This window comes from Leopardus geoffroyi, chromosome D4 (genome assembly GCF_018350155.1).
Source record: "Leopardus geoffroyi isolate Oge1 chromosome D4, O.geoffroyi_Oge1_pat1.0, whole genome shotgun sequence".
NCBI lineage: Eukaryota > Metazoa > Chordata > Mammalia > Carnivora > Felidae > Leopardus > Leopardus geoffroyi.
This window is the reverse complement of record NC_059342.1, coordinates 83,658,969-83,685,825: the sequence shown is the minus strand read 5'-3', so window position 1 is coordinate 83,685,825 and position 26,857 is coordinate 83,658,969. Positions and strand designations below refer to the sequence as shown.

The 26,857-nt window shown below is 59.1% G+C and overlaps 1 protein-coding gene across 4 annotated transcripts; it reads left to right on the top strand.

Moving 5' to 3' along the window:
* Positions 1–225: 225 nt before the first annotated feature.
* NR5A1 (nuclear receptor subfamily 5 group A member 1) lies at positions 226–25,951 on the top strand. Of its 4 annotated transcripts, none has more exons than XM_045468255.1 (7): positions 226–460; positions 4,235–4,351; positions 4,533–4,674; positions 6,711–7,336; positions 14,256–14,375; positions 16,325–16,472; positions 24,213–25,951. In XM_045468255.1, the coding sequence occupies exons 2-7, from the start codon at positions 4,250–4,252 to the stop codon at positions 24,458–24,460; spliced, it is 1,386 nt and encodes a 461-aa protein (XP_045324211.1). In that variant the 5' UTR covers positions 226–460; positions 4,235–4,249; the 3' UTR covers positions 24,461–25,951. The 4 variants fall into 4 exon arrangements, with proteins under 4 accessions (XP_045324211.1, XP_045324212.1, XP_045324214.1 ...); XM_045468256.1 differs by lacking the exon at positions 226–460 and adding an exon at positions 2,620–2,679; XM_045468258.1 differs by lacking the exon at positions 226–460 and adding an exon at positions 2,689–2,843.
* Positions 25,952–26,857: the final 906 nt, after the last annotated feature.

Here is a 26,857-nt window from a genome sequence, read left to right as displayed (position 1 = left end):
AGTCGCTAACAAGCGGGGCTGCCTACCCGCCTACATGGGGTCCCTGCCTCTGGGCTCCCACAGCGGCCTGGAACAGCCAGCTGGCCAAGGCCTCCAGAGTGCCTTGGCCTCCACCCCCACCACGGCCCCCAGATAGATAGGGGTATTTTTTTTTTCTTTTAGGAGAAGAAAAAAAAATAGACCTAAATGAAGAGAAACACCAACAAAGAAGGAGAGAGGCCTGCAGAGTCACGTGGGGGCAGAGACCAATTGGGCCTCCGGTGCCCCCCCGCCCAGGGCGGGGAGGAGGAGGACGGACGGACAGGGCCAGCCTACTGTCCGCCTGCCGCCCGCCGTGGCGTGAAGGAGTTCCTGTGTGCCCACGGTCACCGCTGCCCCACCTGGGCTGCCGGAGTCTTCCCTCGGACCCCTGGTGCCCGCTGTCCACCCTCATCCGGCCTGAGAGCTCGCCTTCCGCTCCGTAAGTGAGGGCCTGGGCCCAGGCCTCTAATGGCCAGCCTCCCTCCTCAGTGCCTCCCTGCGGCCTGGGCCGGCCACTGCCTGCTCTGCTGAGTGACTGGTGCCCGCAGCTCTGGGTAGGGAAAGGGCCAGAGATCGCCCCAAACCTGCCCTCCCATCATGCCACCCCCTCTTCTTCCCCGGGCGGATAATGGGAGGAGCTAGTAGGCCTGTGGGGACAGGCCCTATGGGCGTCTGCGGTGTCCCGCTGTCTACTGGTGGCCGAGCGTTCACAGCGCTGTGTTGGCCCAAGCCTAGCAGTCTGCGAACGTGTCCATGTTCCCTGGGCCTGTCTCTGGGTCTCTGCGTCTCCCTGCCTGTGTATTTGTGTGTCTCTGTGGATTTGCGTGTCTGTCTCCAACGCACTTCTGTCTGTCAGTCCCTGTTCTGTGGCCCATCCAGATCAATGTGTGCTTCCCTGGGTAGGTGGGTGAGGGGCTGTGAGTCCCCACATGTTGAGCTGGCACCTGGGGCCGTGAGGGGTGGGTGCAGTGCTGCCTCGTTCAACCTCAGGGCTCCCAACCTGTGAATAGTGTGACCTCTGGGGAGGGGGGGAAGGTGAAGGGAGAGGAGGAGAACCGCCTCTGAGCCCAGCTCCCTAGACCACTGGGTCCCCCAGCCCAGACTTGTGCTTACACTGCCTGGGTCTTCTTCAACAATGTCCAGGAGACCCTAGCCTTTCCCCTCCATACCCTCCACTGCCCACTCCTGTTTTCCTCTTTCTGAGGGTCCCTCCCTGATGGAGCTCAGAACGCCTCCAGCTCCGGCAGCCGCTAGTGTTTCTCAGGGGTCAGATGTGGAGATTCTGCAGCTAAACCCCAGCGGCTCTCCTTCCTCAGCAAGATTCATCCATGGCATCTCACAGAAACCACAGAACCCCTTCTGTAGGGCCAAACGTTTCCATTTTACATGAGGAGAAACTGAGGCTCAGAGAAGCAAAGGAACCTGGCCGAGTTTGCACAGCAAGTGGGCTGGCTACCCATTCCGTCCTTAATTCCACGGGGTGAAAGACTGAGGAATGGTCTGCGCGGGGTCTCTAGCCCGCGGGACCAAGGTGCCAACTCCAACCGAAGCCGGGTGGTGGGGGCGGCTCAGGTCAGGGTCCCAGACAAAGTCAGTCGAGGCCAAGGGCCAGAGCCTTCAGATCGGATGCATCCCTGTGGGTACATAATTGTGGTTTCCCGCTCCGCCCCCCCCCCCCCCCCCCACACACACACCCCTTGAAGACCCGGCATTTTGGCCTTGCTGATCTCAACACTTTTCTCCGCAAAGAGGGCAGGGGCAACATGTGAGGTGGTGCCTTTCTCTGGTAAATGAGTAATGGGGTAGACTTTCCCCACCCAGAGCAAGTGCTCAGCCTGGTGCAGCCCAGGGACCCCTTTGTCCCCGGGGATGCTGGGCACTCCCTTACCCCCTCCCCCAGCCCAGGTAAAAGGCTCAGAATGGGATGGGGGAGGGGTTCCTCTATTCTCCTAGCTCCCGCGCCCCCGGTGGCTTCGGGTCCTCGCCAGACCTCGGAAGATTCCCATTTCTGGCAGAGCAAACTGAGGCCCACGGAGGAGAGAGGGCGTGCGGAAGGTCTCCCAGCTGGATACTACTAAACGCTGCCTCAGTGCTAAGGCATGCGTTTTGCCAACACCACTTCGGTTCATCCGCATGCCCACTCTTACGGAAGTCCAGTCGTCATTACCACTTCGCAGATAAGGAAACTGAGGACCAGTGTGTGTGTGTGTGTGTGTGTGTGTGTGTGTAGATTTGCCTAAGTCTCCAGTGAGGAAATACGGCATGGCCAGGGCGAGACCGGGTTTCTAGCCTTGAACCCGTGCCTTGGCCACGGACCCCCACGTTTGCCCTTACCCACTTCCATGCTGCAAAACGACCAGCGCCCCCAGCGTGGTCCTTGCCACGACTAAGCTGGATTCGCAAACAGAGGCTCGCCTCCTGGGTGGCTCGAGGCTCCCCGGCTCTCAGCACCTGCCCGGATTCCGAGGCGCCCGGGCTGGGAATGGGGGGCCGAGAGGGTGAGGGTAAAGGCGCTAGCCAGGCTAGGTGGCGGGGGAGGGCGCGGGCCGGGCCTCCGCCCCCGGATACCGCACGCGCTGATATAGAGGAGCCGGCCCCTGGCCCCTGCGAGGCGGGTTCGCGCAGCGCGCATTGGCGGCGGAGGGGCCCGGGTCCCAGGTGCGGCCCGGGAGGCGGCGGGGGGGCGGGGAGGCAGGGTGGTGGGGGGGGGCGCCGAGGCCCCGCGCCCCCGCCTCCCCGCCCCCGGCCCGATCGGCCGTCATCGCGGGCAGGCGGCGCTGCGCCCGGGTGCGGCTCATCACCGGCGGCGGCGCGGCCAGGAGGTGCGGGGCTCCGCGCGGGCGGGACGCGGGGCGCTGCTGCTCGCAGGAGCCGCCAGGTGGGCGCCGGGCGGGCCGCGGCCGCCGTCGCGCCCCTTCTCGCTTCCTGGGCCCCGGCTCCGCGCACTTCCCTCCTTGGGACTTCGACTCTCCGCCCGAGGTCGCTCCCCCGCCTTGGGCTCGGTCCCCCCGGAGCCCGGGAGGTCTCCGCCCGAGGTCTCGCGCCCGGCCTGCGACTCCACGCCCGGCGTCTCGGCTGCGCCCTCCCTCCGCCCGACGTCTCGGCCTCGGCGGCACGGGCTGCGCCTCCCGTTGCCGTCGCTGCCGCGGGCTTTGTCTCCCTCCCGGCCCGGGGGCCCCCGGCGGCTCGGCGCTTTCGGGCTTTCAGTCCCGGCGCCGTCGTTCTCCGCCTCTCCCGGCGCGAGCCCCTGGCGGGGTCCGACCCTGCGGGGCCACGCCTCGGAGCTCGGGCTCCCGGCTCCGGCCGCGTTCCGCGCGTCTTCCCGTCCCCGGCCCACTTGCTGGGCGCCTCCGTCTTTCCAGGTTTTCTCTCGGTGTCTCTGTCGCCCCTCTCTGCCTTCTTCTCTCCCGGTTTCTCTTGCCTCTCGGTGTCTCGGGCTGTCTCTCGTCTACCGCTGTGTCTCTGGCTCTGCATCTGCCTTTCCCAGGTTTTCTCTTGGGCCTCTGTCTCTCGGTGTCTTTGATCTCTCTCTCTCTCTCTCTCTCTCTCTCTCTTTCGTTCTCTCTCTAGCTCCCTATCTCTCTGTCTGTCTCGTCTCCCCCTGGTTTTCTCCGCTCGGCATCAGTGTGTCTGTCAGTCTCGGGTTTTCGTTGTCTCTGTCGCCCCAGGGTGCTCGCTCCGTTAGGCAGCGTCGGTCGGTATCTCTCGCTTTCGCTCTGCCCATCTCTCTGTCTCCCTCGGACTCTGTCTCTGCCTCCTTCGTCCCTGTCCGATTCCCCAGGACACTCCGGCCCCACTCTGGCCGGGTTCATTGGTGTCTCCCTCGCGGCCGAGCCCATCTCGTTTTCTCAGAATCGGGGTTTTGTTCTCAGACGAACGAATCCGGATCCAAGCGCACCGAATCCGAGGGTCCCCGATCGGGCGCCACGCAGACCACGCCGGGAGGGCCCCTGGCCCGGGCGGGGGGCGGGGGGGGGGAGGGACGAGGGGCAGGAACGCTGGGACAGGGTCGGTAAAGGCCGAACAGGGGCCGCCCCGGCCACATCCCACTGCGGGCTGCTCAGGGCGCTCCGATGGGTGGCCTGCCACGAGCGGCCTTGACCCCCGCGCGCTAATGGGGGACAGCGCCGTGGGGGCGCCGGGCCCCCGGCCCCCAGGTCTGCCGCGCTGCGGGTCGCGTCCCGCCCGCGGTGACCCCCTCCTTCCTCCGCAGGCGGACGCCGCGGGCATGGACTATTCGTACGACGAGGACCTGGATGAGCTGTGCCCCGTGTGTGGGGACAAGGTGTCCGGCTACCACTACGGGCTGCTCACATGCGAGAGCTGCAAGGTGAGCGGGCGGCGGGCTGCGGGCCGGCAGGGCTAGCTAGGCGCGCGGACGGCGGGCGAGCCGGTGGGACGCGGTGGGGGGGGGGGGGGGCAGGCCCTGCCGGGCGGTACAGAAGGAATCGGGCCCCGGGGAGGGGACGCGCGGCCTGCCCGCCTCCCGCGCTGACTCCGCTCTCCCCAAGGGCTTCTTCAAGCGCACGGTGCAGAACAACAAGCACTACACGTGCACCGAGAGCCAGAGCTGCAAGATCGACAAGACGCAGCGCAAGCGCTGTCCCTTCTGCCGCTTCCAGAAGTGCCTGACGGTGGGGATGCGCCTGGAAGGTGCGCGCGCCGCGCTGCGGGCCTCCGACCGCTGACCTCGCTGTCTGTGGGTGCGGGTGCTAGGAGCGGTGAGAGGAGGGCACGAGTGGCCTTCTTAAAGTTTCCGGAGCCGGCCGGTGGCCCCTCACTGTGACGCTAGAGCCCGATCTCTGCTGGGGAGGGGTGAGAAGTGGCCGGCTCTGTCTGGCGAGGAGATATAGAGAGGCTCAGGCCCTTTCTGCAGCCTCTGAGAGCCGGGGCAGCACAGGGCAGAGCCCCGCAGAGCTCCTCTTCTGCAGGGAGACCTACAACACCCCCACTGAGCCCCCAACAGCAGTGAGAGCCAAGGTGACCAACACCTTTACCAGAGTTCAAGTCCCAGTGCCTCCACTCACAGGCTGAGTGACACTGGGCAAGTTTCTTAACCTCTCTGAGCTGCAGATACCCCATCTGAAAACTAGAGCTGATAGTAGTGTCTTCCTCCTAGAGTCAGTGTGAGGGAATGGTACAGAAAAGCCAGCACGTAGTAAATGCTATTATTATTGTTATTGTTGTTGTTGTTATTGTTATTACTATTATTATTATCATCGTCATCACTTAGGTTACTATCTGTCCATCATCAGGCTTCACGCAGCCAGCCCACCCAAAAGGTTCACTCAGGCCATTCACTCGGTGGATGAGAGTCCTTCCACCATGTTCTTGGGTGGGCCCTGAGAGGTTGCGGGAAAGGGGAACAATTGGTCCCACAGGACCCAGGCCCATCCTTCCCTTCCCAATCCCTTCCTCCCGGCTCTCAGTCCAGAGGGGAGGAAAAACGTTTCGGCAGGAAGAACTCAAACTTTCTGAGGGTGGACACTCGTAGGCTTCCACCCTGCTGGCCCCAGCTGGGCTGTGCGCCGAGCAGACAGCTGTTGGCTAAAGTTTTTAAACAACGTGGAAGCCCCTAGTGGCCCTGAGAGCCGCTGACCACACGTTCTGCCACCTAGAGGAAGGACTCCTAGATGTGAGGGGGATGTCCCGACATCCCCAGCTCCAGGTCCTCACTGGTCAGGAGAGCTCGTTGCTGCAAGTAGCAAAACCACCCTGACGGAGCCTGAGGGAGCAGAGCTGGCCTGTGCACCCCTGTGGCAGGAAGATTGGCTGAGTGGACCCCCAAGACACCTTCCTTGCTGAGCACCGCCCTCTGCCTCCTACTGTCTCCCTTCTCCCAGGGCCCAGGGTGGGGTCCTGTCTGAGCAGGGGCTGGGGCCACACTGCAGCTGCAGAGATGCACCTGTTGGGTCTGGCTGGTGACACATTCTTGGCCAGACGGAGGGACATCTGGTCAGCCGGGGAGGTCCCTTCTCCTAGCACAGAGCCCTGGCCAGCCCTAAACTCAGCTTCATACTTGAAGGCAGTGGGGGAAGCCAGAGTCATTTTGCAGTAGGGGTTTGCCAGAGACAGGCAGTCAGAGTCCAGGAGCAGCTGGATCCTGGAGACTGGACTGGATGCTGTGAATAAAGCTGACTAGGGTCTCCTTCCTGTTACCTACCATCTCTCGGCTCAGCCTTGTGCTAGGCCCCTGAACCCACTCTTGAGTCGCCAGCAACTCTCCGTTTGAGTCACGTGGTCCGATACCACTCAGAAGGATGAGGGTGGGCAAGAGGCAGGACATCTGGGCCAAGGATAGTGAATTCTGCCTGGATGAATCTAGGAACACTTCTGGAGGTTGTGGCCCTGGGGGCTGGGTGTTTGGCAGGCATGAGAGAAGGAAAGGGTTTGAGGCAGAAGGAATATCAAAGGCAAGGTGGAGGAAGAAGGAGCCGTGCCAAGCAGAGGAGCAGAGACATGAGGAGGAGTGGAAAGAACATGGGGTCTTGTAAGGGATGACCCAGGAATGGTAAACAGGGCCTTGAATGCTGTGCTAAGGGAGATTGATTTCACCTGTGGGCAGTGGGAGCCATGGAAAGCTATTGAGCAGGGAAGTGACACAGGTCTGTTTGGGAAAGATCCGTGAGTGTGGCATTATGGCAGGAGACTTGGAGGGGGTGAGTCTGACCCTCTGCTTCTGCCCACAGCTGTGCGTGCTGACCGCATGCGGGGTGGCCGGAACAAGTTTGGGCCCATGTACAAACGGGACCGAGCCCTGAAGCAGCAGAAGAAGGCACAGATTCGAGCCAATGGCTTCAAGCTGGAGACAGGCCCTCCAATGGGGGTGCCTCCCCCACCCCCTCCCCCACCGGACTACATGCTGCCCCCTGGCCTGCATGCACCTGAGCCCAAGGGCCTGGCCTCTGGTCCACCTGCTGGGCCACTGGGCGACTTTGGGGCCCCAGCACTGCCCATGGCCGTGCCCAGTGCCCACGGGCCACTGGCTGGCTACCTCTATCCCACCTTCCCTGGCCGTGCTATCAAGTCTGAGTACCCAGAACCCTATGCCAGTCCCCCACAGCCTGGGCCACCCTATGGCTACCCAGAGCCCTTCTCCGGAGGGCCTGGTGTGCCTGAGCTCATCCTGCAGCTGCTACAGCTGGAGCCGGACGAGGACCAGGTTCGGGCACGCATTGTGGGCTGCCTGCAGGAGCCGGCCAAGGGCCGCCCTGACCAGCCTGCGGCCTTCAGCCTCCTATGCAGGATGGCTGACCAGACCTTCATCTCCATCGTGGACTGGGCACGCAGGTGCATGGTCTTCAAGGAGCTGGAGGTGAGTCCCTCCTCCTGCCTGGCTCGCCGCTGGGGTGTCCTCTTGGCTGCCCTAGTCTCAGTCTCAGTTACCCCTTGGATGGAGCTGTTCTGCCCACTGGCTTTGGGCAGTGTCTGGGCACAGGGAAGCCACACTGGGGACACTGAGGAGTGTTTCTTACCCCTATCCCCCTCTCCTTCATCCCTCCCACCCTCTTTCCTTCTCTGTTTCTTGAGTCTCTATCTCAAGACTCTGCTTCTTTTGTCTCTGCCTCTGTCTCTTTCTGTTGTCTTTCACTCCCTGGTGTGCTATCTCTCTGTATGTCTATTTCTCCAGCCCCTTCAGTCTCTGTTTCTCATCTGGTCGGGTCTCTGTAGGCATTTATCTCTCTTTCTTTGAGACCCTGAGCTCCCCCAAAAGACTAGCTGAATCCTTTGGAAGCTGTCTGTGGCTGCCCCAGCCCAGTGTCTGGAAGAGGAGACAACTGATCCTGGCCTCCCATTTGGAGAGGCCACCAATCCCTATCAGCCTCAAATGTCATAGGTGGGGTCTTTGTATCTCAGAGTTTGGGGTGCTTGTGGATGTTCTTCTTCCCAGCTAAGGTGAAAGGTCTTGCTGTCCCTGCATCTCTTGTGCATGATGGTTGGTCCCACGAGTGGCTGTCTGTGTGTGCAGGGGGAGCTGGGGGGTGTGGATTGCAGGGCCTGTCACCGATCTTCCCAGAGGAGACCACCTTCCTTTTCTGCAAGGCTTTCCTTCCCCTGGTTTGGAGTACCTGCAGCTAAAGTAAGCAAGAAAGCAGCAGGAGAGACCGAGGCCAGCAAGGGGAGAACTTCCCAGTCATCCTGCCTGGTGCTCTGATGGGCCCAAGGCCCGGGAGCTGCCCCTCTAGTGCCCTGGCTCCCTGTGATCAGGGTGCGAATATCAGAGGTCCCTCGAGCCCAGCCAAGGCCCAGCCCTCGTTGGCCTGGGCATAGACAGTCTTTAGTCCAGGCCTATCGGTGTTTGCCTTTCCCAGGCCAGCCCCACTGGCTGTTCCAGGGCGGGGTGTAAACAGCAGGGCCTGTTGCCCTCCCTGCTGGGGCCACTGCAGCCTTGAGCAGCATTGTCAGTGCTGACGCCTGGGCTTCCTCCAGGGGCATGTGGCCGGATGGGCCGGGGGCACTGCCTGCCTGGGCTGGGCACAGGGCGGGATAAGATAGGAGGTGGGCACTGTCAGCCCTTGAGGTGTCATGGGACTGGGGGCCTGGGTTACTCCAGGAGTCAAGAGTTGGTGGTGATGATTACTGCTTCCACTATGGAGGGTCTGGGGATGTGTCATGTATCTGCCACGGGGTGGGACTTCTCACCCTTACCCCCTATCTAGGCCAACCACATGGATGGGACAAGAGGCAGGGCCTTGAACAATCCCATCTGCCTCTCACTTATGGCTGGAGGCCCTGGTTGGGGATGAGGATCCCAGGACCCTTGGGTTGGTTGCCAGCTTCTCCTCCAGACTTCCCATGAGGCCCCTGTGCAGAGGGGAGGAGGAGCGGAGCATTCCTGGCTTTCCAGAACTCTGGATCCAGGGGCAGGGCACTTCCTCTGGCCGCCTTCCTAGTCTCTTGGGGTTTTTCACACAGGATGGGAAGGGCTTTTGTCCCAGCTTTGCTGAGTGTTTTTTCCTGCTTCTGGCTTCTCTGTGGTCCAAACTTTCCTGCTTCCCCTTCCCAGAATCTCTGAATTGTGCCCAGGAATATGAACCATGGTCACCATCCTCTGTAAAGGAGCCTTGCAAATAAGTACCAGCCCAGCCCATGAAAGGGCCTCTCATCAGCCACGTGGAACTTCTTTCCTACTGATCCAGTGAGCCCTGGCTGGTGTCTGTTTGCAAAGCCAGAGGTGGGGAAGCAGAAAAGTGGGAGTGGTGCTGAATGACCCTGGACTCCCTTTTGGGTGACCATCTCCCTACCTCCAGGCAGCATACATCTTAGGAAACAGACTCTCTAGCTCTGAGAGTGGGGCACTTGGGCTGGGCACAGGGGACATTGAAATGAACTGGACCCAGGAGGCCTCCAGGCTATTGGAGGAGACAGACACACACACACAGCTGATGCCCACACAGGCTGCCGAGGGCTCTGAGAACGATGCAGAGGGGACGGTGGGGCCCAGGAGGAGGGAAAACTGACTCTGTCTAAGGAAATCAGAGGTTTCTTTGATCTCTGCCTTTCCAGGAAGCAGTCCGACAAGGTTGAGGACATTCCAGGAAGGGGGAACAGCATAGAGTAAGGCCTAGGAATGTGAAAAGGCGTCATGTGGTAGGGGATTTCAGGTGGCCCTCTGTGTCCGGAGAGGTTGGCAGGGTCAGAAGCAGAGCTTGGACCAGAAGTGGGTCCTCTGGCAGTAGGTGACAGACGGCCTGCCAGAGCTGGCTGGGGCCCCACATCCTGGGTCAGAGAGGGCTCCTACCACAGAGCCGGAGCTCTCCCTAGAGGCCACTCACCCCTCTATGATGCTAATATCATCTCGCTGCCCAGGGGAAGGCCTGGGGTCTTTGCTGAGCTGTAGGGATGCTGTGGGCGCTGATGCCCTCTTGCAGTTCTCCTCATCCCTCCTCTTTCCCAGCTTAGATGTCCCTTGGTCTCTATTTTTCCATCTCACACAATTGTGGAATGTTAGATCTGACAGTGGCACTGAAGTTAGTAACAAAGACCAGAATCAGAGAAGCCTGTGTTCAAGTTCCAGCTCTGTCAGCCCTGCCACTTACCACAGGTGTGACTTTGGGCAGGTGACTACTACTCTGGGCCTCGGTTTCCTTATCTATAAAATAAGGGGAGTTTAAATATCATCTTCCACATGGGGTGGTGGTTGTAAGGATTCAGTGAACCAGGACAGGTAAAGATTTCCCACAGGGTACGGCACACGGGTTAGCAGGAATAGGAGCTCCCCTCTGTCCCCTCGGCTGCTGCCCCGTGTAATCTATACTCTCAGGAGGTGCACAGGCCCGGCCAGGAGGCATGAGAAGGGATAGACTGCACCCAAGCTCCTCTGAGCGCTAGTGTTCCTCTGGGAGCAGATGGGGTCTGCCTTGCCCTGGGCTTATGAAGCCCCTTTGTATGATGCAAGGTAGCAGAAACACCTGTACCCGCTGCCCGGTGGAGGGCAGGGTGTAGGTCCGGGCACTCAGCCTCTCTGGACAGTTCCCGGGAAAGACAGGCCGGGAGGCTGCAAGATAGGAATCAGGGAGGGGGAGGGGAGGGCCAAGAGTGCCTAATGACCCATCTTGACATCACTTCACTCCTCAACATCCAGCTTGGAGGCCCCCGATTGGCAACAGATTTAACTGCTCTGATATATGGTTTCGTTTAAACAGCAGTAACTCTGTCAGTCCCGGGCTGACAAACGATGGCCTGCCGACCACTCGGCTGAGAGAACGCCATGGCTGGCCCGTGGCATGTCAGCCACCGGAGAATTACAGAGCCCGCTGGCCTTCGGCTGCCAGACTGATCAGACCCCAGGGGACTCCAGAGGGGGGCCTGCTGGGAGGGAGGTCAGCTCGGCACCCATAAATACCCCTTCTCCAGGGCAGGCTGCAAAGTGTCAAGGCTCCAGGAAGATTTATGACAGACCGGCAGGAGGGGTGGGTGGCTGGTAGGCTGAGCAGACAGACCAGGCCAGTGAGGGACCCCAGGGCCGGGACTGCAAATGTCCTTGTTCCCAGGGTGGCAAGGAGGTCTGAGGGCAGAGGAGGAACCTTTGCTTAGGGAGAAAGCCAAGGAAGGTGAAACCACCCTCTTTGGTTAAGTGAGCCTCTTAGCCACCTGCTGTCCTGTGGAGAGGGGCTGGCAGCTACAGCTTTCTGATTTTCTTTTAAATAAAGAGAAGTGTGTGTGTGTGTGTGTGTGTGTGTGTGTGTGTATTCATCTGTGTGGGCAGCGATTCGGAGTTTGGTGTCTTTATGTGTCCATCTGTCCATCTAGAGGAAGAGCAAGTGAAAAGTCCATTTGGCTGGGGGTAGATGGGAACCCAGGCTGGGGCAGCATCCACAGGAGTGCCAACCATGGGTCCACAGAGCCCTTCACCACTGATGCCCCTGTGCTCATATGTTTTCTCTAACCAAAAGAGGGAGGATTTTATTTTTCCAGTTTCTCAGAACAGAAAATCAGGGCAGAGTTGGATATGTGGCTCAGTTGGGAATCAAACAGAGGGCACAGGGCACCAAAGCTTAGCCACCATATTGCATCTCTCTGCCCTGTGCCTCTCCCCCCACCCCACCCCACCCCCACCCCCGCCCATCAGCCCGTAGGCAGGGCTGCCCCCACTCCCGGGGTCTGAGGTCTGGGTACAGAGTCTGCTCCCAGGGCTTGGCCAGCTGGGTCACTGTGACCCTCTTGCTTTGTGCCCGAAGCTCAGCCTGCTTATCTCCTAATTCTCCCCCTTATCTCTCACTTTCCCACCTCCCCACCCCCTCCCTGTTCCTTCAAGCCAGGCAAAGGGGCCCCGATGGGGAGGGGGAGCCAAGCCCAGCCCTGCATGCCCTCCCTCCCACTCTGCTTCCAACTGGGTTGTCCAAGGTAGGCCAGTTGACCCCCTGGCAGGTACCTTCTGCTTGGGCCTTAGGACCTCCTGGGGACCTCCAGAAGACCAGCCCAGTCAGGAGCATCTGAACAGAGCCCAGATCCCTGTGGTTCCTTTAGGCAAGCCACTGTCTCCTTATCTATAACATGACAGAATGGTGACAGGACAGAGGTGAGGAGTCCAGGGTGTGCTGGGAATGGGCCTGGCCACAGGTGCTCACCAAGGCTTGCCTCCCTCCTTTAAAACTAGTGGGGAACCACTCCTGCCAGTGGTTCTCCAGGGATTGGCCATTTCTTGAGGAGAGATAGGAGAGATGTCTCTGTGATTCAGCCCTGCCTGAGTCTCAATCTCTTCTGGCCCCTCCAGTTCAGGGCCGGGGGTGGCTGAGATCTGGGGCCCCCTGCTGGGCTCCTCACTCTGATGGTACTGGGGGTCTAGAAAGCACTTTCTGCCAGGAGAGGAAGGGACAGGTATGTGGGTTCTTGACACAGAGATGAAATGAGCAAGGGAAGGTGGGGGGCTGGTGACTCAGGGCAGGACAGAGATAGGCCCTCCCTCTCGTTCTTAGCACGTGGGGTCAGGCAGGTGAGGCCGAAGGGAGCCTGATTGTGTGTCCAGCTGCTCCCCCACTCTTCCTGCACTTGTTCTTGCCCTCGGCCTGAGGACAGGCCCCAGGCTGCCCCCAGGAGGGGGCGGGGACAGAGGGTCGCAGAAGGAGGCTTCTACCCCTCAGAAGAGAGAGTTATTCATTAGGCATTGCCAGTTCTCCTCAGGCCAGGGGTGGCCTGGGTCTCTCTGGCCCCCAAGTTGGGGGCTGTTTCTCTGTGCTGTCTGTACCTGTCTTGGGAGCACATATCTGTGCATCAACTGCTCACCGACCCGTCCTCCGGGAGCCCAGAGATGAGCTGGACGCCTGCCATGCCTTCCCAGACCCCACAGGTATTGGGGAAGACAGAGGCATGAATTGGTGCCATCAAATGTTGTGACATCCAGAGGACAGGATTGGGGAGAGCTTTATGGGGGAGGTAACAAGAGTGCCATGAACTCCTGGGTGGCCAGGGTGAGTCTTCTTCCATACCTTGTGGTTTAGGGCACAGATCTAGAGCCAGACAGAGCAGTGTGACCTTGGGTGAGTTGCTTGACCTCTCTGGGTGTCCTTTTTCCATAGATTGGGGATAACAGCTATACCACCCTAGCTTCGTGGAGGTGCAGTGCAAAGACTAATAGCTATCACGGTCTGCATTCATCACAGGGCAGGGCCCGGTAGGGTACCTGGGAAGCACCTGCCATGTAGCTGGTGGTGGGCTAATGAGCTGCAGATGCTGAGGGGCACCGGAGTCTATACTGTGTCTTCTGAGGGTGGCGTGCAGTGCCCCGTGCAGGTCTGGACACCCAGGAGAGCTCAGTATTTTGTCACCGTAGAGGGTCGTAGACTGAGAAGGCCAGTTATGTCTCTGGCCTGGCTCTATCTCTCTCCCAAAAGAGTCCCTCGCCTTCTCCAAGTGGTAGATTCTCATCTGAAAAAATATGGGTTTTGTCCTGGGGATCCCCGAGGGCCCATCTGGCTCTGGCATCCGATGGTTCCGAGTCCCATTTGCCATTGTCATGAGTGTCCTTTCTTGCCAGGCTAGAATGTGGTGACCCTCCAGGGTGGAAGGACACCCCACACAGAGGTAGTCTCTGCCCTCTCGCTGGGTGCCCGACTACAGCCTGGGTGTTCAGAATCTGCCCTCCTTGTATTTCTGTTCCTGCTTCAGATGGACCATTGCCAGCCACCTGCTCATTCCAGGCCAGATCTTGAGCCAGCAGGGCGCTTCCTTCTCACAAGCCTGAAAGTTGTGGATAAGGCCCAGGGAAGCCCTCTGTTTCCTCTTCAGGGCTTGTTTTTTGAGCTACTGAGGCTGCCAGAGATGCGGCCACAGGCCAAATGGGCACAAGGTTGAAATTAATCATCTCCCCTTGCATTTGAAGGACGTCTTCACAAATTACTTTCATGAACATCATTCACCAATACTTATTGAGTACCTAACATGTGCCGAACCACCTTCTAATACTGTGCCCACTTTACAGATGAGAAAACAGAGGCTCAGAAGGCTATAGAATTTGCTTAAGGTCATGCAACTTGTAGAAGCAGAGCTGGGGCCTGAAGCCCGGCCTATGTGAGCTCTAAGCACCCCCATTAAACCTTGGTTTTGGTTTGTTTTGCTAGAACCTTGCCACACTTTGATGAAGCATGCAGCTAGGCAAAAAGGGCACAGACAGGTTAAGTAGCTTGCCCAGGTCACATACCCAAGGGAGCTGCTGAATTATGAGTTGGAAGAGGGAGGGGTGAGGGGAAAGTCCCTGGCTGGACCCCGCACCGGCATATGCCTCTTCCCTCCAGGTGGCCGACCAGATGACCCTGCTACAGAACTGCTGGAGCGAGCTGCTGGTATTCGACCACATCTACCGCCAGATCCAACACGGCAAGGAGGGCAGCATCCTGCTGGTCACCGGGCAGGAGGTGACCAGACCCTACTGTGCCCTGTGCCAGGCCCTCATGTGCACTTCCAGAATTCTGAGCCCGGAAGAGATCGTAGGCCTCTCCAGGGCTGGCCCTGGGCTGCCGAAATGTCAGCCCTTCCCCCATGTTCATGCCTGATCTCCCTCTGACCTGCCCTGGCCCTGGCCTTGACAGGAGGCAGCCCCTGGGAAGCATCTCAGGGATGTGGGGAGGTCAGGGAGGAGGTGATGGTGGCACTGGGTCTAGAAGAACAAATAGGGGTTGGTCAGGTAGTAAAAGGTTGTGGGGGAATCAGCCTCACCCACACCACATCAGAGGGGACAGCATGGGCAAAGGCGTACAGGGGGACGTTTAGAACTGCTGAGCCACCAGGGGCTGCCAGTATATGGGGGTGGGGGGCAGGAGCCCTGTGGTGGGCGGGGTGAGGTGAGAGGTAAGCCTGGAGGGGTTGCTGGAGGCTGGGGTGGGCAAGACCTTGCAGGCCCTAAATCCTGAATAAACAAAGGAAGGGCAAAGGAATTTGCTCCTCTGTCCAGAGCGAGGGATTAGGGGCACTAGGGTACGAGCTGGGAACTCCTGAGATTCAACAGGACCAACTGGAGAGTTTCAAGCGCAGAAGGGCTCACGCAGGCTGTTTCTGAGGAAGCCCAGGGAGAGGGCAAGATAGCGGCTGAGGGCATTGAGGCCACTGTGTACTGCTGGGGACCTGGAAGGGGACAATGCAAGGAGGAAGACCCCCAACTGTGGGGAGGAGGTGTGGGAAAAGTGGAGGGAAGGAGGGAGAAAAAGAAGAGGGGCTGATGCCAGGGCCTGGGCTGGTGGAGGGAGCATCAGTCCTGAGGCGGCCACAGGAGCAAGAGTGGGCCGCCAGGCCCCCTAGGGGTGGGGGGTGGGGAGGCTGAGGCCCTGCTCCCCATCCCCTATGTGTAACCCAGGCCCTCAGTCATCGTGCTCAGTTCTTATCCTGAGAATCTCGGGACATCCAGGGCCAGGGAGTGCTGGTCCCAAGGGTGTGACTTGAAGGTCACCTGTGAATGCACTGAGGAGAGTCTGAGGTGTGAGTGTGTTTGTACTGGCCCATGTCAGCATGTGTGCGGGCTGAAGCGTCTGAAGGCCATGGGGATGTCCAGTGTGCGTGTGCGTGTGTGTATGTGTATGCGTGTGTGTGTGTGTGCCTGTATTTTATTGTACAAAATCTCCACACAGGTAAATGTGTGGTTGTTGAGATGTGCCTGTCACCATGTCAGTGGAGACTCGTACACGGGCACGTGTCTGTCGTGTTACCTTGTGATGTGACCATACCAGGGCATGTGTGTGTGTGCGTGTTCCCTTCATGAAGTGGGTAGACCGCCCTGGGAGTGTGTCCGGGTGTGTGCATGTGTGAGCGAGCGTGAGCTGAGGTGTGACCACATCCCCAGTCTGGGTGTCCACGTGTGGCCGTGTGTGGGGCCCTGAGCAGTCAGTGGCCGAACCCATGTGCGTCCAGGCGGACCCTCCCCGACCCTGCCCCACACCTGGCCTCGTGGCCTTTGCTGCAGATATCACCCCAAACACAAAAGCCGCTTGTACCATGGGCCTGGTGGCAGCTCTTTGCGTGCGAAGAACCCACCAGCTCTGCCCCTGCACCCGCCTGCCCTGTGTTGGCTCTGCTGCCACGAGGCCCTCAGCTCCTGGCAGCGTGGGGAGACCTGGGAAAGCTGGGCCCAGCGTGGGGAGAACTGGGGCTTGGAGGGCTCCTGGGGGGCGGGGAGATGTTGCCTCCCCCCCCCCCCCCCCCCCCCCCCCCCCCGCGCGCCAAGGATGGGCACTCCCGCCCACCCCGCCCAGGGCCTCCCATCCGCCCCGCCCCTCCCCCCACCGTTCCTCATCGAGCCTCCCGCCCAAGGCCCGCGGAACCCCTGGCCCGTCCTGTGGCCCGCGCCTACCGACGCTGACGTCTGTCCGTCCAGGTGGAGCTGACCGCGGTGGCCGCCCAGGCGGGCTCCCTGCTGCACAGCCTGGTGCTGCGGGCGCAGGAGCTGGTGCTGCAGTTACACGCGCTGCAGCTGGACCGCCAGGAGTTCGTCTGCCTCAAATTCCTCATCCTCTTCAGCCTCGGTGAGTAGGCCCGGCGCGGGGCGGCACGGGGGGCCAGGCGGGTGGCCGGCCAGGCGTCGAGAGGCCTCCATGAGGCTGCGCCCCCGGCAGCCTTGGCGGGGCACGGACCCCTCGTGTCATGAACAAGGGTATGAAGGGACCTGGCCCGGCGCCTGGCTCTTAAAATGGGGGCTGTTTCCTCTCCGGGCCTCAGTTTCTCTGTGTGAAAGTACAGAGGACCAAGACAATGTCTAAGATTTGCCCGTGTGGGATACGGACTCTTTCTGAGAATTCGTAAAGTCCTGTCTGGCTGCCCTAGAAAGGTGCCCATCCCTCCTCCAGAAAACACCTGTGTGATTTCAGGAGCTTCTGTTCCCTGGCTGCCATCCCAGGCTCCCTGTTTTCCCTGATTCCCTGCTCTAGGGGGCGTCCACATTCTGGCTCTGGGTTCCTTGGGGCCCAGACCCTTTACCCACTCACTCACTCACTTATTCATTCTACAAACACTTGCTGACCATCCGCACTCTGCAAGGCACTGGGGACATGGAGAGAACAGAAAAGATCCCAAATCCATACTGTCACAGAGCTGACCTTCTCTTGGGGGAGAGACAATAAGCACAATGTGATTAGTGAGATACAGAAATCACTGAAATGATTAATAGAACATATCACCTGGAAGACTGTGGTCAGTGCTAAGGAGGGAAATAAAGCAGAGAAGCGGCAGAGGGTGAGCCCAGCTCACCAGACCTACTCCCCAAGTCAGGTGCCTCCCTCTCACTGCCTTCTGGACCCACCCAGCCTCCACCCTCCTCTGGGCTCTCCTCAGGCTGGCCTGCCATCCTCCTTCACCTAACAAGCCATCTCCAGCGTCTTCCCTGTGTCCAGCAATGCTGTGAACATAGACATGTCCTTGCTGTCTGGTGGCTCCCAGTCCAGGAGAGGCCTTCAGCTAGCACTGTCACTGTCAGGATGGGGACAGACAGATGGGGAACCCCATGTGGGGAGCAAGGGCTCTGCCTAGAAGGCTTCCTGGAAGAGGGACATCTGAGAAGGGTTTTGGAGGATGAGTAGGAGCTTGCCGGAGGGATAGATCTTTCAGCAGAGGTATAGATGGGATGGAAGGTCAGAACAGAGGGGCATGAATGCTTTGTCATTCGGGGAGGAGGCAGGATTCAGATGTCATTTTTGTGGCAGATGACATCGGCCCCAGTCAATGAGGGAGGGCCTGCTCAAGAGTGGGTGGGGGGAGTTGGGGAAGCCAAGGAGAAGGAGTCAGCTGGGTGGGGGGTGGTGATTAATGAAGCGTTGATTGTGATTGTGGGAAGCCCAGCGCTCAAGCTGTGGCCCTGTGGCTGGGTGCCTGGACTGGTCTCCTGACTCCAGCACAGCAGGGGGGTAGCTGGAGGGCTTATCTGTAAGGCTACACAGGTTGGTAGGGGACGGCTAAGGTGCAGGGTAGGGACAGAATCTTGGGCTGCCAGTGAGGAGCTGGGGCCTAGAGCCCTTGCAGGGTCCTCAGGGGCCCAGGCCAGACTGGATTCAGCTGGGGGAAGCCCCTTCCTTTCTCCCCACAGTGGTACCCGCTTCCAAGCCTTGTCTTTGTGAGCTGCCAGGCTCTGGGAACTGGCTCAGGCCAAAGCCATGGTTGCATGTGGTTGGGGGTGTGGACACCCCAGGAGGTATGTGCGTGTCGGTGCCTTTGCTTCTGTATCTTTGTTTTCGCACATGTGCAGACTAAGAACTTTCACAGGCTTGTGGGTTTTTCAACGTTTATTTATTTTTTGGGACAGAGAGAGACAGAGCATGAACGGGGGAGGTGCAGAGAGAGAGGGAGACACAGAATCGGAAACAGGCTCCAGGCTCTGAGCCATCAGCCCAGAGCCCGACGCGGGGCTCGAACTCACGGACCGTGAGATCGTGACCTGGTTGAAGTCGGACGCTCAACCGACTGCGCCACCCAGGCGCCCCAGGCTTGTGGGTTTTTACGGGTCATGTTGTATAAAGAATCTGTAATTGGCGAGTGATGGGAGATTGGAGGCAAGAGGGATTTAGAGATCTGCGGCGGTGTAGGGGCTGTTGTGAGGTGACAGTTCTTGACCTGACCGTCAAGAGGCCCCTGGGGAGGTCCAGAGGAGGGGTGGGTGGAAGGTGGGATGCCAGCCATCAGTCTCCTTGGCCAGGCCTTCCTGCAGAGAGGGCACTATGTCTCCGGCCTGAGGCACACCCCTGCAGCCTCGGCCCTTCTTCCCAACAAAGCCCTGGGTGCTGGGGACTGCTAGGCCAGCATGGCTCTGGCCTCTACCAGGCGATTAATGCAGGACTCCTCCTGGTATGGGTGTAAGGACAGCAAGGCTGAGCCCAGCCCTCTTTTCCTGGGTCCAGGTGAGCGGCTGAGTTCAGAAGCATGAGTGCTGGCCCCTCCTTCTTGCCAGCCTTCATCCTGCTTTCCAGAGGAGGTGGCTGAGGCCTGGGAGATGGGGACTGTCTGCAGTGCTTGGTTGGCATAGGCTGGAGGGGCCGGACCACCTGGATTCTAAATCTGGACTCTGGCTGTGTGTCCTTGAGCAAGTCACCCCACTCTCTGAGCCTCTATTTTTCCCATCTGTAAGATGGCCGTCGTAATAATCCTTAATTTGCTATGAGGATTTAATGAGGGGATTCCCCCCAAGTACTCAGAGCGTGGCCTGGCCCCTTGGAATGTGTGGGTATTGTTTTCCTTCTAACTGTCATTACCATCAGTGAGCAAATGAACAAAGGAATGAATGAAGTGAATGAATGAATCAGTCTCCACCTTTATCATGTGCTGTGTCTGGCACAGTGCCTTGTCACAGGCATGAGGGTCTGGCTGAGGTGGGTGGGGGAAATGCCCAGCCCAGCAAGTCAGAAACAAACTCCAGTGAGGCCGAGTCTGGGATGGGTGGTGGGGAGGAGGTCCCGGTGCCTGGGCTTGCCTGAGCTCCTGGGAAGGTAGTGGGAGAGGAGGCCAGGTAAGCCACAGAGGCTGTTGGCTGACAGGTTCCGGGTTCCAGAAGGAGACTGAGCAGTCCAGTGTGATCAGATTTGGGCCAAAGAAAAGGAACCAACCCCACCTAAGATATCAAGGAAGGCTTTTCGGAGGAAGAGGGGCCTCTGAGCTGGGCCTTGAGGTATGAGTAGGAGTGTTCTAGGTGAAACAAAGCAAGCAGCAGCAAGGGCATTCCAGACGGAAGCCAGAGCTTGTGCAAAGGGATGGGGAATCCTGAAAGTCTGGTGTGACTGTGGGGCAGGGAGGGGGGTGGAGAGGAGGCTGGGAGGTTGGGCAGGGACGGAGCTGTGTGAGGCCTCCAATGCCAGGCCAAGTACCTTGACCCTTACCTTGGGAAGGCTTTTCAGCTGAAGTAACATGATCACATTTGCATTTTAGCAAGGTCCTTCCAACTGCAGCCTGGGAGCAGGATAGCAGGTGGCAGCCCGGAGCCCTGCAAGAGGCTAGACCCAGGGCTGGAGTGAAGGAGACAAGTTTGGGCAAGAGGAGGGGGAAGATTTGCCCAGAGTCGGGAAGGTGGGAGGGGATTTCTCCCCTGTTCCAGCCCCAGACCACCAGGAATAGGTCCCCAAGGGAACTGGAGCCCAGAGAGGATGGCCACTTGCCCGTAGACCTCCAACGGGTGTGCTGGGCGTCACCCTTGGGGCGGTGGCTCCCTGGGCTGGGCAGCCCGAGCCCCTGTGACGACTGTCCCCCACCGCACCCCGCCTCCAGCCCACTCAGCGCCTCCTTCCCGCCTGCCTCCGCACAAGGGTGCCATTTGGCGTCTAAATAGCTGTCTCCCTGCAAGCGTGGAGGCAGGTAAGGAGGTTTAATTAAAATTAGTGCCTCTCTCCTGGCGATCACGGTGTTTATGAAGATGGGCCCGGCTGGCATTGTTCCGCAGAGGACTTAATCGAAGCTTAATGGATTGACCTAACATTCGATTTCCTGACTTCCATTGAGGCGGCGGCAACAGCGTTCCCTCAAGCGTTTGCAATTTCCCCACTGCTCCGCGCCAACAAAAGGCGGCCTGAATAGCAGCCCCACTCGAGGGGCCATTGTGCGCGGGGGCGCCTGCCTGAGTCACCGCGATTGGGACAACATTCTTTATGCCTCGCAGGAATGAAAGGATTATTCAAATATTCAATTAAACCGTGAAAAGGGGGCTTTTCTGAGAACCGGGGGGCCCCCAGCTCCGCAGAGCTATAGCAGGCTGCTCTCTGAGGCGGGGGGGGGGGGGGGGGGAGCATCTCCCAGCTCCCTCCCACCTCCCCCCTCCCAGCCTCCGCCTCTGGGATCACTGGAACCGCAGGCTGGGGTTGGTGGGGAGCACGCCAGGCTTTTCTCCCATGTACCCGTCTCCAACCTGCGGCATCCCAGGGCCCAGAGCTGGCATACAGATGAGGTCTGGACCTGGGGCGCCCTGTGAGGCAGAGATTGGTTTGGCCCCATTTTGCAGATGACAAGGAAACTCAGCTCAGGGGAAGGGCCTTGCCCAAGGTCGCCGGGCTGGTGGTGGAGCTGGGATTGGAACCCTGGCATGTTAAGGGGGTGTCTCCAGGTTTGTGTAACCCCCGCTCCCGTGTCCAGTGGGAGAAAGGCATGGTGTTTGGTGGGGTGGTGGCTCTGTCACACCCATCATCCCGCAGGGTCTTCACAGCAGTCCCTTTAGATGGAGGCGCGGGGAGGTGGGAGACGGCATATGACTTGGCAATGGTTCCCTCCAGGGTGAGGAGAAAGGTGAGTATGGAGTCCAGAGTCGACCCTGTGGGGAAACCTAGGATCCCAGAGATGAGGGCCCTTGGACAGGACCCCTGGATTGGATGAAATGTCAAGTTTTCACATCCAGTCTCTCAGGAACCCATGTCCAAGCTTGACCCTGCCTGTGCTTACCCACTGGACTTTGGAGCCAGCAGACCTGGGTTCGAATCCAGACTCGGGCATCTCCTGGGTGTCCCAGGCTCAGCCCACTGTCCCTGCGCCTGGGGGATGCCCTTTCCTGTCTGCCTGGGTGTCTGTGGGGATTCACTGAGCCAGTGCACGGTGCCCAGTGGGCGCCTGGGAAACCGGATGCACTTATACTGTAGTCATTGGGGCTCAACTGGTGACTGCTTCCCTCCCCCAGCCCTGTAGCCCACCACATGGGGGCAGTGGGGGTCTCCAGTCTGCAGAGAGCTAGGAATGGGGGCTGTCCCTGAGAGCTGTCCTTGCTCTGCACCCACCCCCTGCACTCCACCTCATTGTCCCTGGTCCGGGGCTGTGGAGAACAGTAAATCCTGGTAAAGCCAAGGCTCTGGTCCTCCCAGTCCCCTCCCACTGCAGACTCCACTGCAGCATCCTAGCCCATCCTCCTCCACCCCCAGATGTTTCCTCTGGGCTCCCTTACTGCCGTGTGGCCTTGAGCTGGTCCCTACTTTTCTCTGGACCCCCAGGTCAGAAGACAATGTCAGGAGAATTACCCAGCCTCAGGAGTGGTGGGAGGTGAAGGTAGACAGGACCCTATGGGATGAAAAGAGGTTGGGGTAGAGATGGGGCCAATGGTCACCTCTTATGCCTAGGAGGTCAGCTTTGGAGGGGGTGGGAGCTTCCCATGACCTTTGAGTGTATCTGGAGGAGTCCAGGCTAAGGAGCAGGGCTGCAATGTACAGTTGAACAGGCTGTTTACTGCACAAGGGCACCTAGGCAGGGGGTGAATAGGGGCTGAAATCCAGCTTGCGTGCCCCTTGCCATACAGTCTCTGTGGACAAAAGGGAACTTCTTTCTAATTGGCACAGAGGCACCTTATGGGCTAATGGCGATCCTGGGCAGGCGAGGAAGAAAATGACTGTGGCTCACTTACTGAAGGGAGATGAGGGGGCCAGGGATGGGGGTGGAGGATTGGAGCCAGATCCTGCCATACGCCCTGGGCCCAGCTCAGGTTTCCCTAAATCCGACTTTGGACAACATAGGCCTCAGCGGGCACACTGGGGGCGGCTGGGGATCAGGGTTGCCAGGAGCATCAGGCCCTTCTGGCGCAGTGGGTGTTAAGAGGGATTAGAAGGGCCAAGGGCTGCACATGCTGGGCTCCCGACTCCCCCGCAGCAGTAGGGCTGGTAGTCATGGGGGCAGAGGGAAAGTGGATGGATGACCATTTTCTGAGCCACTGGACGCCACATCCCAGGCAAGGCCCTGCTGGATTGGGGGATGGGGGACCAGTTCTGTGGATTCCTGCTGAACCTCACCCAATAGGCAGGTCACCAGCTGGAGGTGCTGCCCAGGAGCTGAAAGAGGCCTGCCAAGCAGTGATGAGGACTCTAGTGACAAGAAAGGGACCCTCTCTGGGTGCCCCTGGGGGCCTAGGCCCCTGTGCAGGCCCCCAGACCCAAGCTCCGGCCGCTGCAAGGTGGGCACGCCCCTTTCATAGCAAAAGAAGACCTTGCAGGCCAGGAGGGGACAGGGCACAAAGCCACTGCTCCTAAATGGTGGGGCCAGGATTTGAACCCCCATCGGCCTCACTCCAGAGACATTTTATTTTTTGTGTCTTCACTGGACCTCCACTGGGTGCGGAGGAGGCATTGGTCACACCCCTCTTTCCCTGGCACAGGTGATCCCTGGTCCACGCAGAGCCGACTGCCCTCCTGTCCCTCCCACAGGCAGCCATGCCTTCACGTTTAACCTGGATTGCTTGTTTTGTCCCTGTTCTCACATAAAGTGCACACTCTGTACAAGCACTTTTAACTTATGTAGATGGCTCTGTCTTGTAGATCTCATTCTGGATCTTCCTTCTCTGTTTTTTTTCCACTTAGCCCTATGCTTTTAAAGATCTGTCCATTTTTTCTGTCTGCTCCATTACTTCTACTGCACAGGACTCCCTGTGGTGCGGCCACCACACAGCCATCCAGGCCACCTCCGTAAATGCTGCTGCAGTGAACATCCGTGTCCCCCCAGGGGCCCCAGGAGAGAATCTCCTTGGGGTTCTGGAGCTTCTTGATTGGTCACAGGAGTGCCTGTCGCTGTCTAGAATAGGGCCACCAGTGCATGTGCCTGGAGGCTGGGAGATGGGACCCTTGCAATTACAGTGTGCCTGTCTGGTGATGGGGCTGATGGTGGCCACGATGGGGATGATGGCGACAGGAAGGTTTTGACCCGGCGATGGGGATGATGTTGCTCATGGTGGGGTGAGAGTAGAGATAGCAATGGTAACAAATTGGTCTTGTTACGTGCCAGATGCTGTTCTCCAAGCATTTTCCACCTGTCAAGTCCCCAAATTCTCTCAATGGTCTTGTGAACTAGGTGCTGTTGTCACCGTTCTGTAGGAAATTGAGAAGTTGAATAACACGTCCAGGGATACAGCTGGTGATGTTGGTGTGGTTTTGGAGACGATGAGGGCGTTCATCATGACCAATGTGATGACGACAGTGGCAGTAATGATGGTGACAGGTGATGGTGGTTGGGTGGGTGATGGTGGCAGTGGCCGTGTTTGTGATAATGACGGGGGTCAGGGTTGGTGACTGCCGATGATGGCAGTGACCGGAATGGCTGCAGTTTGGTTGATGATGGTGGCAGTGGCCGAGTTTGGGAGAAAGCCGGGGCTGTCAATATCGGTGATTGATGAAGGTGGCGGTGTTCCTCAGCCGTGGCGATTGGAAGACTGCGTCGTTGACAGTGGCAGCGCCCCTGTCTTTGGTGCTGATGGGGATGCTGGCGCTCATGTTGCCAGTGACCGTTGATGATGTGATGGGCTGGTGATCGTGACAGAGCTCCTCCCTTTGCAGATGTGAAGTTCCTGAACAACCACAGCCTGGTGAAGGATGCTCAGGAGAAGGCCAATGCCGCCTTGCTCGATTACACCCTGTGCCACTACCCGCACTGCGGGGACAAGTTCCAGCAGCTGCTGCTGTGCCTGGTGGAGGTGCGGGCACTGAGCATGCAGGCCAAGGAATACCTGTACCACAAGCACCTAGGCAATGAGATGCCCCGCAACAACCTGCTCATCGAGATGCTGCAAGCCAAGCAGACTTGAGCCTGGGCCGGGTGGGGCTGGGCCCGGGGCCGGGGTGGGGGTCCAGCCAACCCCGGGGCCCTCCAGATGGTTTATTTTATTATGCCGATCCAGGAGCCCCCACCCTGTAAGCCCCTGCCCCTGGGCTCCCTGAAGCCCTGTGTTTGGGAAGGTGGGTGAGGGTGGACAGGGCCTGGCTGAGGTAGGGCCGCCCCACCGGCACTTGCCTGCCACTCCGAGTGTCCCAAGGAGGCAGCTGCTCACCACCCCTCCCCCTCCCCTTGCTCCCAGCTGTCTGTCCGGAATCCGGAGCACAGGTCCAGGGAGGAGGTTCAGGATTCCCTGGCGGGCCTCCATGTCCCTTGGGTCAGAAGTCATCCCTTCCCCCTCTCCAGGAAACAGAAGCAGAGAGAGGTTGAGCGGGCATCAACTGGGGGAGAAGAGAGGGTCTCCAGAACCCCCTTCCAGAGACCAGGAAGGAAGCCCTCTGTTTTGTAAACTAGGGGTAACTGAGTTTGCAAAATTGGGCAGGCGCTGTGGGGCCTAGAGGGCTCCGGGGAGACGGGTTAGGACACAGACCTCCTCCCTAGCCCTTCTACCCCATCTGACTTCTGCAGGGGAAACTCTGACACGCTATCTGAAAACAGTTTCACTACAATCGTCTTTCTGCCCCTCTCCCACCAGAGGAGAAGCTTGGCACACTCCACGTTCTCCCCCCACCCACAGTTGGCCAGCCCGGGCTGGTATGTATCTGCAAGGCTGTAGTCAAGAGGTTTGTGGGCTTAGGGGTTTTGTTTCTTTCCAGATGCTCCTTGAAAGGTATGTATGTCCAGGGCAGCGGACAGAGTTGAGGATTGAGGCTGGGATTTGGGTATTAGCACCAAGTACAGCCCATGGTTTCTCCCCAAACACCCGCATGCCAAGTACCCCATGGGCGGTGCCAGACCGCTGTTTCTGAGCCCCCACTTCAATCCGGAGAAGAGCTGTTGCTTGCCCCTCCTCAGATGAACAGCAGAGTGCCCTGTCAGGGGTGATGGGCTCCAGAGTGTCTGTGTATGGGAATATGGGTGAACTTGAGGAGGGCGTATGGGTCTCCATCTTGGGGACATTGCTGATAAGCCCCTCCCTTGTTGGCCTCATCCCCTTGGGTCCCTTGCTGCAAACGCTTGAAGCTGGGCTTCGGCTCCCTGGCCTCCTGCCCTATGTCCTGAAAGACACGGTCCAGGGCCAGGCACTAGGGAGTGGCCTTAGCTGTCCTCTGTCCGGGGCTGGGCGTCCACTGTTTTTCCTGCTTTCACGTTGCCACTGCAGCTTGTGCTGAGCCTGCCCAGTGGGAGGTGACTGGGCATCCGTGCTCCCCTGCCTTCCACTGCCCTGTCTTGGTCCCTGCCCCTGCCCACTGTGATGTGTGCCCCTGCCAAGGCCAGAGACCCACAGCCCCAAAACAAGAAGTGCCCTTAAGAATCTCCCCAGCCCCTGCAGCCCTGGAATAAATTTTGCAATTAGTTTCCAGCTCCCTTTGTCTATTGATGTTCCGGGGCCAAAGCGGAACCTCCCAGGTGGGTGTGGGTGGTCGAGGGTGGTGCAATGCTCTGATTGGGATGGAGGTGACAGATAACCTTTTGTTCAAAATCTGGGGCCAAAGTTGGGGCACACCAGCCACTGTTGGGGAGCCTTTTGGCCCCACCTCATACCTGGGACCTTGCGGTACCCAGGAGGCTTGGGAGATGCTTACGTCTTCCTGGGTTTCAGCCTCAGTTCCACTACAGCCGTGCAGATGGGGGCACCTCAACCACCTTGGGCAGATGGGGCAGTCATTTAATGAGCACCTACTGTGTGCCATCCCTCATATCCCTGCCCCTACCACAGCCCTGTGAGGTAGGGGTTAGAATCCAGGAGAGGGACTTGGTCAGTGACCTGCAGGGGCAGATTCAAACCTGGGTCCTCTCGACTTTGGAGCACTGGCCCTTTCCTCTCTGTCCATCTGGTGGCCCCAGGGCCAGTCCCTCTCACTGATTCTCTTGCCCTCCCACCCCCGCTGAGCACAGCTGAGACCTGAGGAATGCCTCCTCTGCTCTAGACCTTGTCCCAGGGCTTCGCCGGCTTTCTCTGTCCATTTTGTCTTCCCATCTGCTTCTCAAAGCCTCTTCGGCAAGTGGCAGCTCCAGATTACAGCCGAAGAAACCAAGATACAGAGGGGGCGAGGTGACCTGTCCGAGGTCACACACCAAGAGGGAGTAGAGCCATCATTCAAACCTCCATTGTCCTGACCAACCTGACTACTCCTACGGCCACCCCTAGTCCACTTCAGGCCTCTGTGCACGTTAGAAAAAGATGCTGGGGCACACAGCTTGGCAGTGGCTTTTATGCAACGAAAGTGTCCCTTTCCCTCCCGGCACCTTCAGAAGGGAAGTAGGG

Bases quoted from the DNA above. Each gene is read 5' to 3' on its own strand.
- NR5A1 (XM_045468255.1), top strand. From the start codon at position 4,250: ATGGACTATTCGTACGACGAGGACCTGGATGAGCTGTGCCCCGTGTGT. The intron at 4,352-4,532 runs GTGAGCGGGCGG...GCTCTCCCCAAG, and splicing joins TCACATGCGAGAGCTGCAAG to GGCTTCTTCAAGCGCACGGT. The intron at 7,337-14,255 runs GTGAGTCCCTCC...TCTTCCCTCCAG, and splicing joins TGGTCTTCAAGGAGCTGGAG to GTGGCCGACCAGATGACCCT.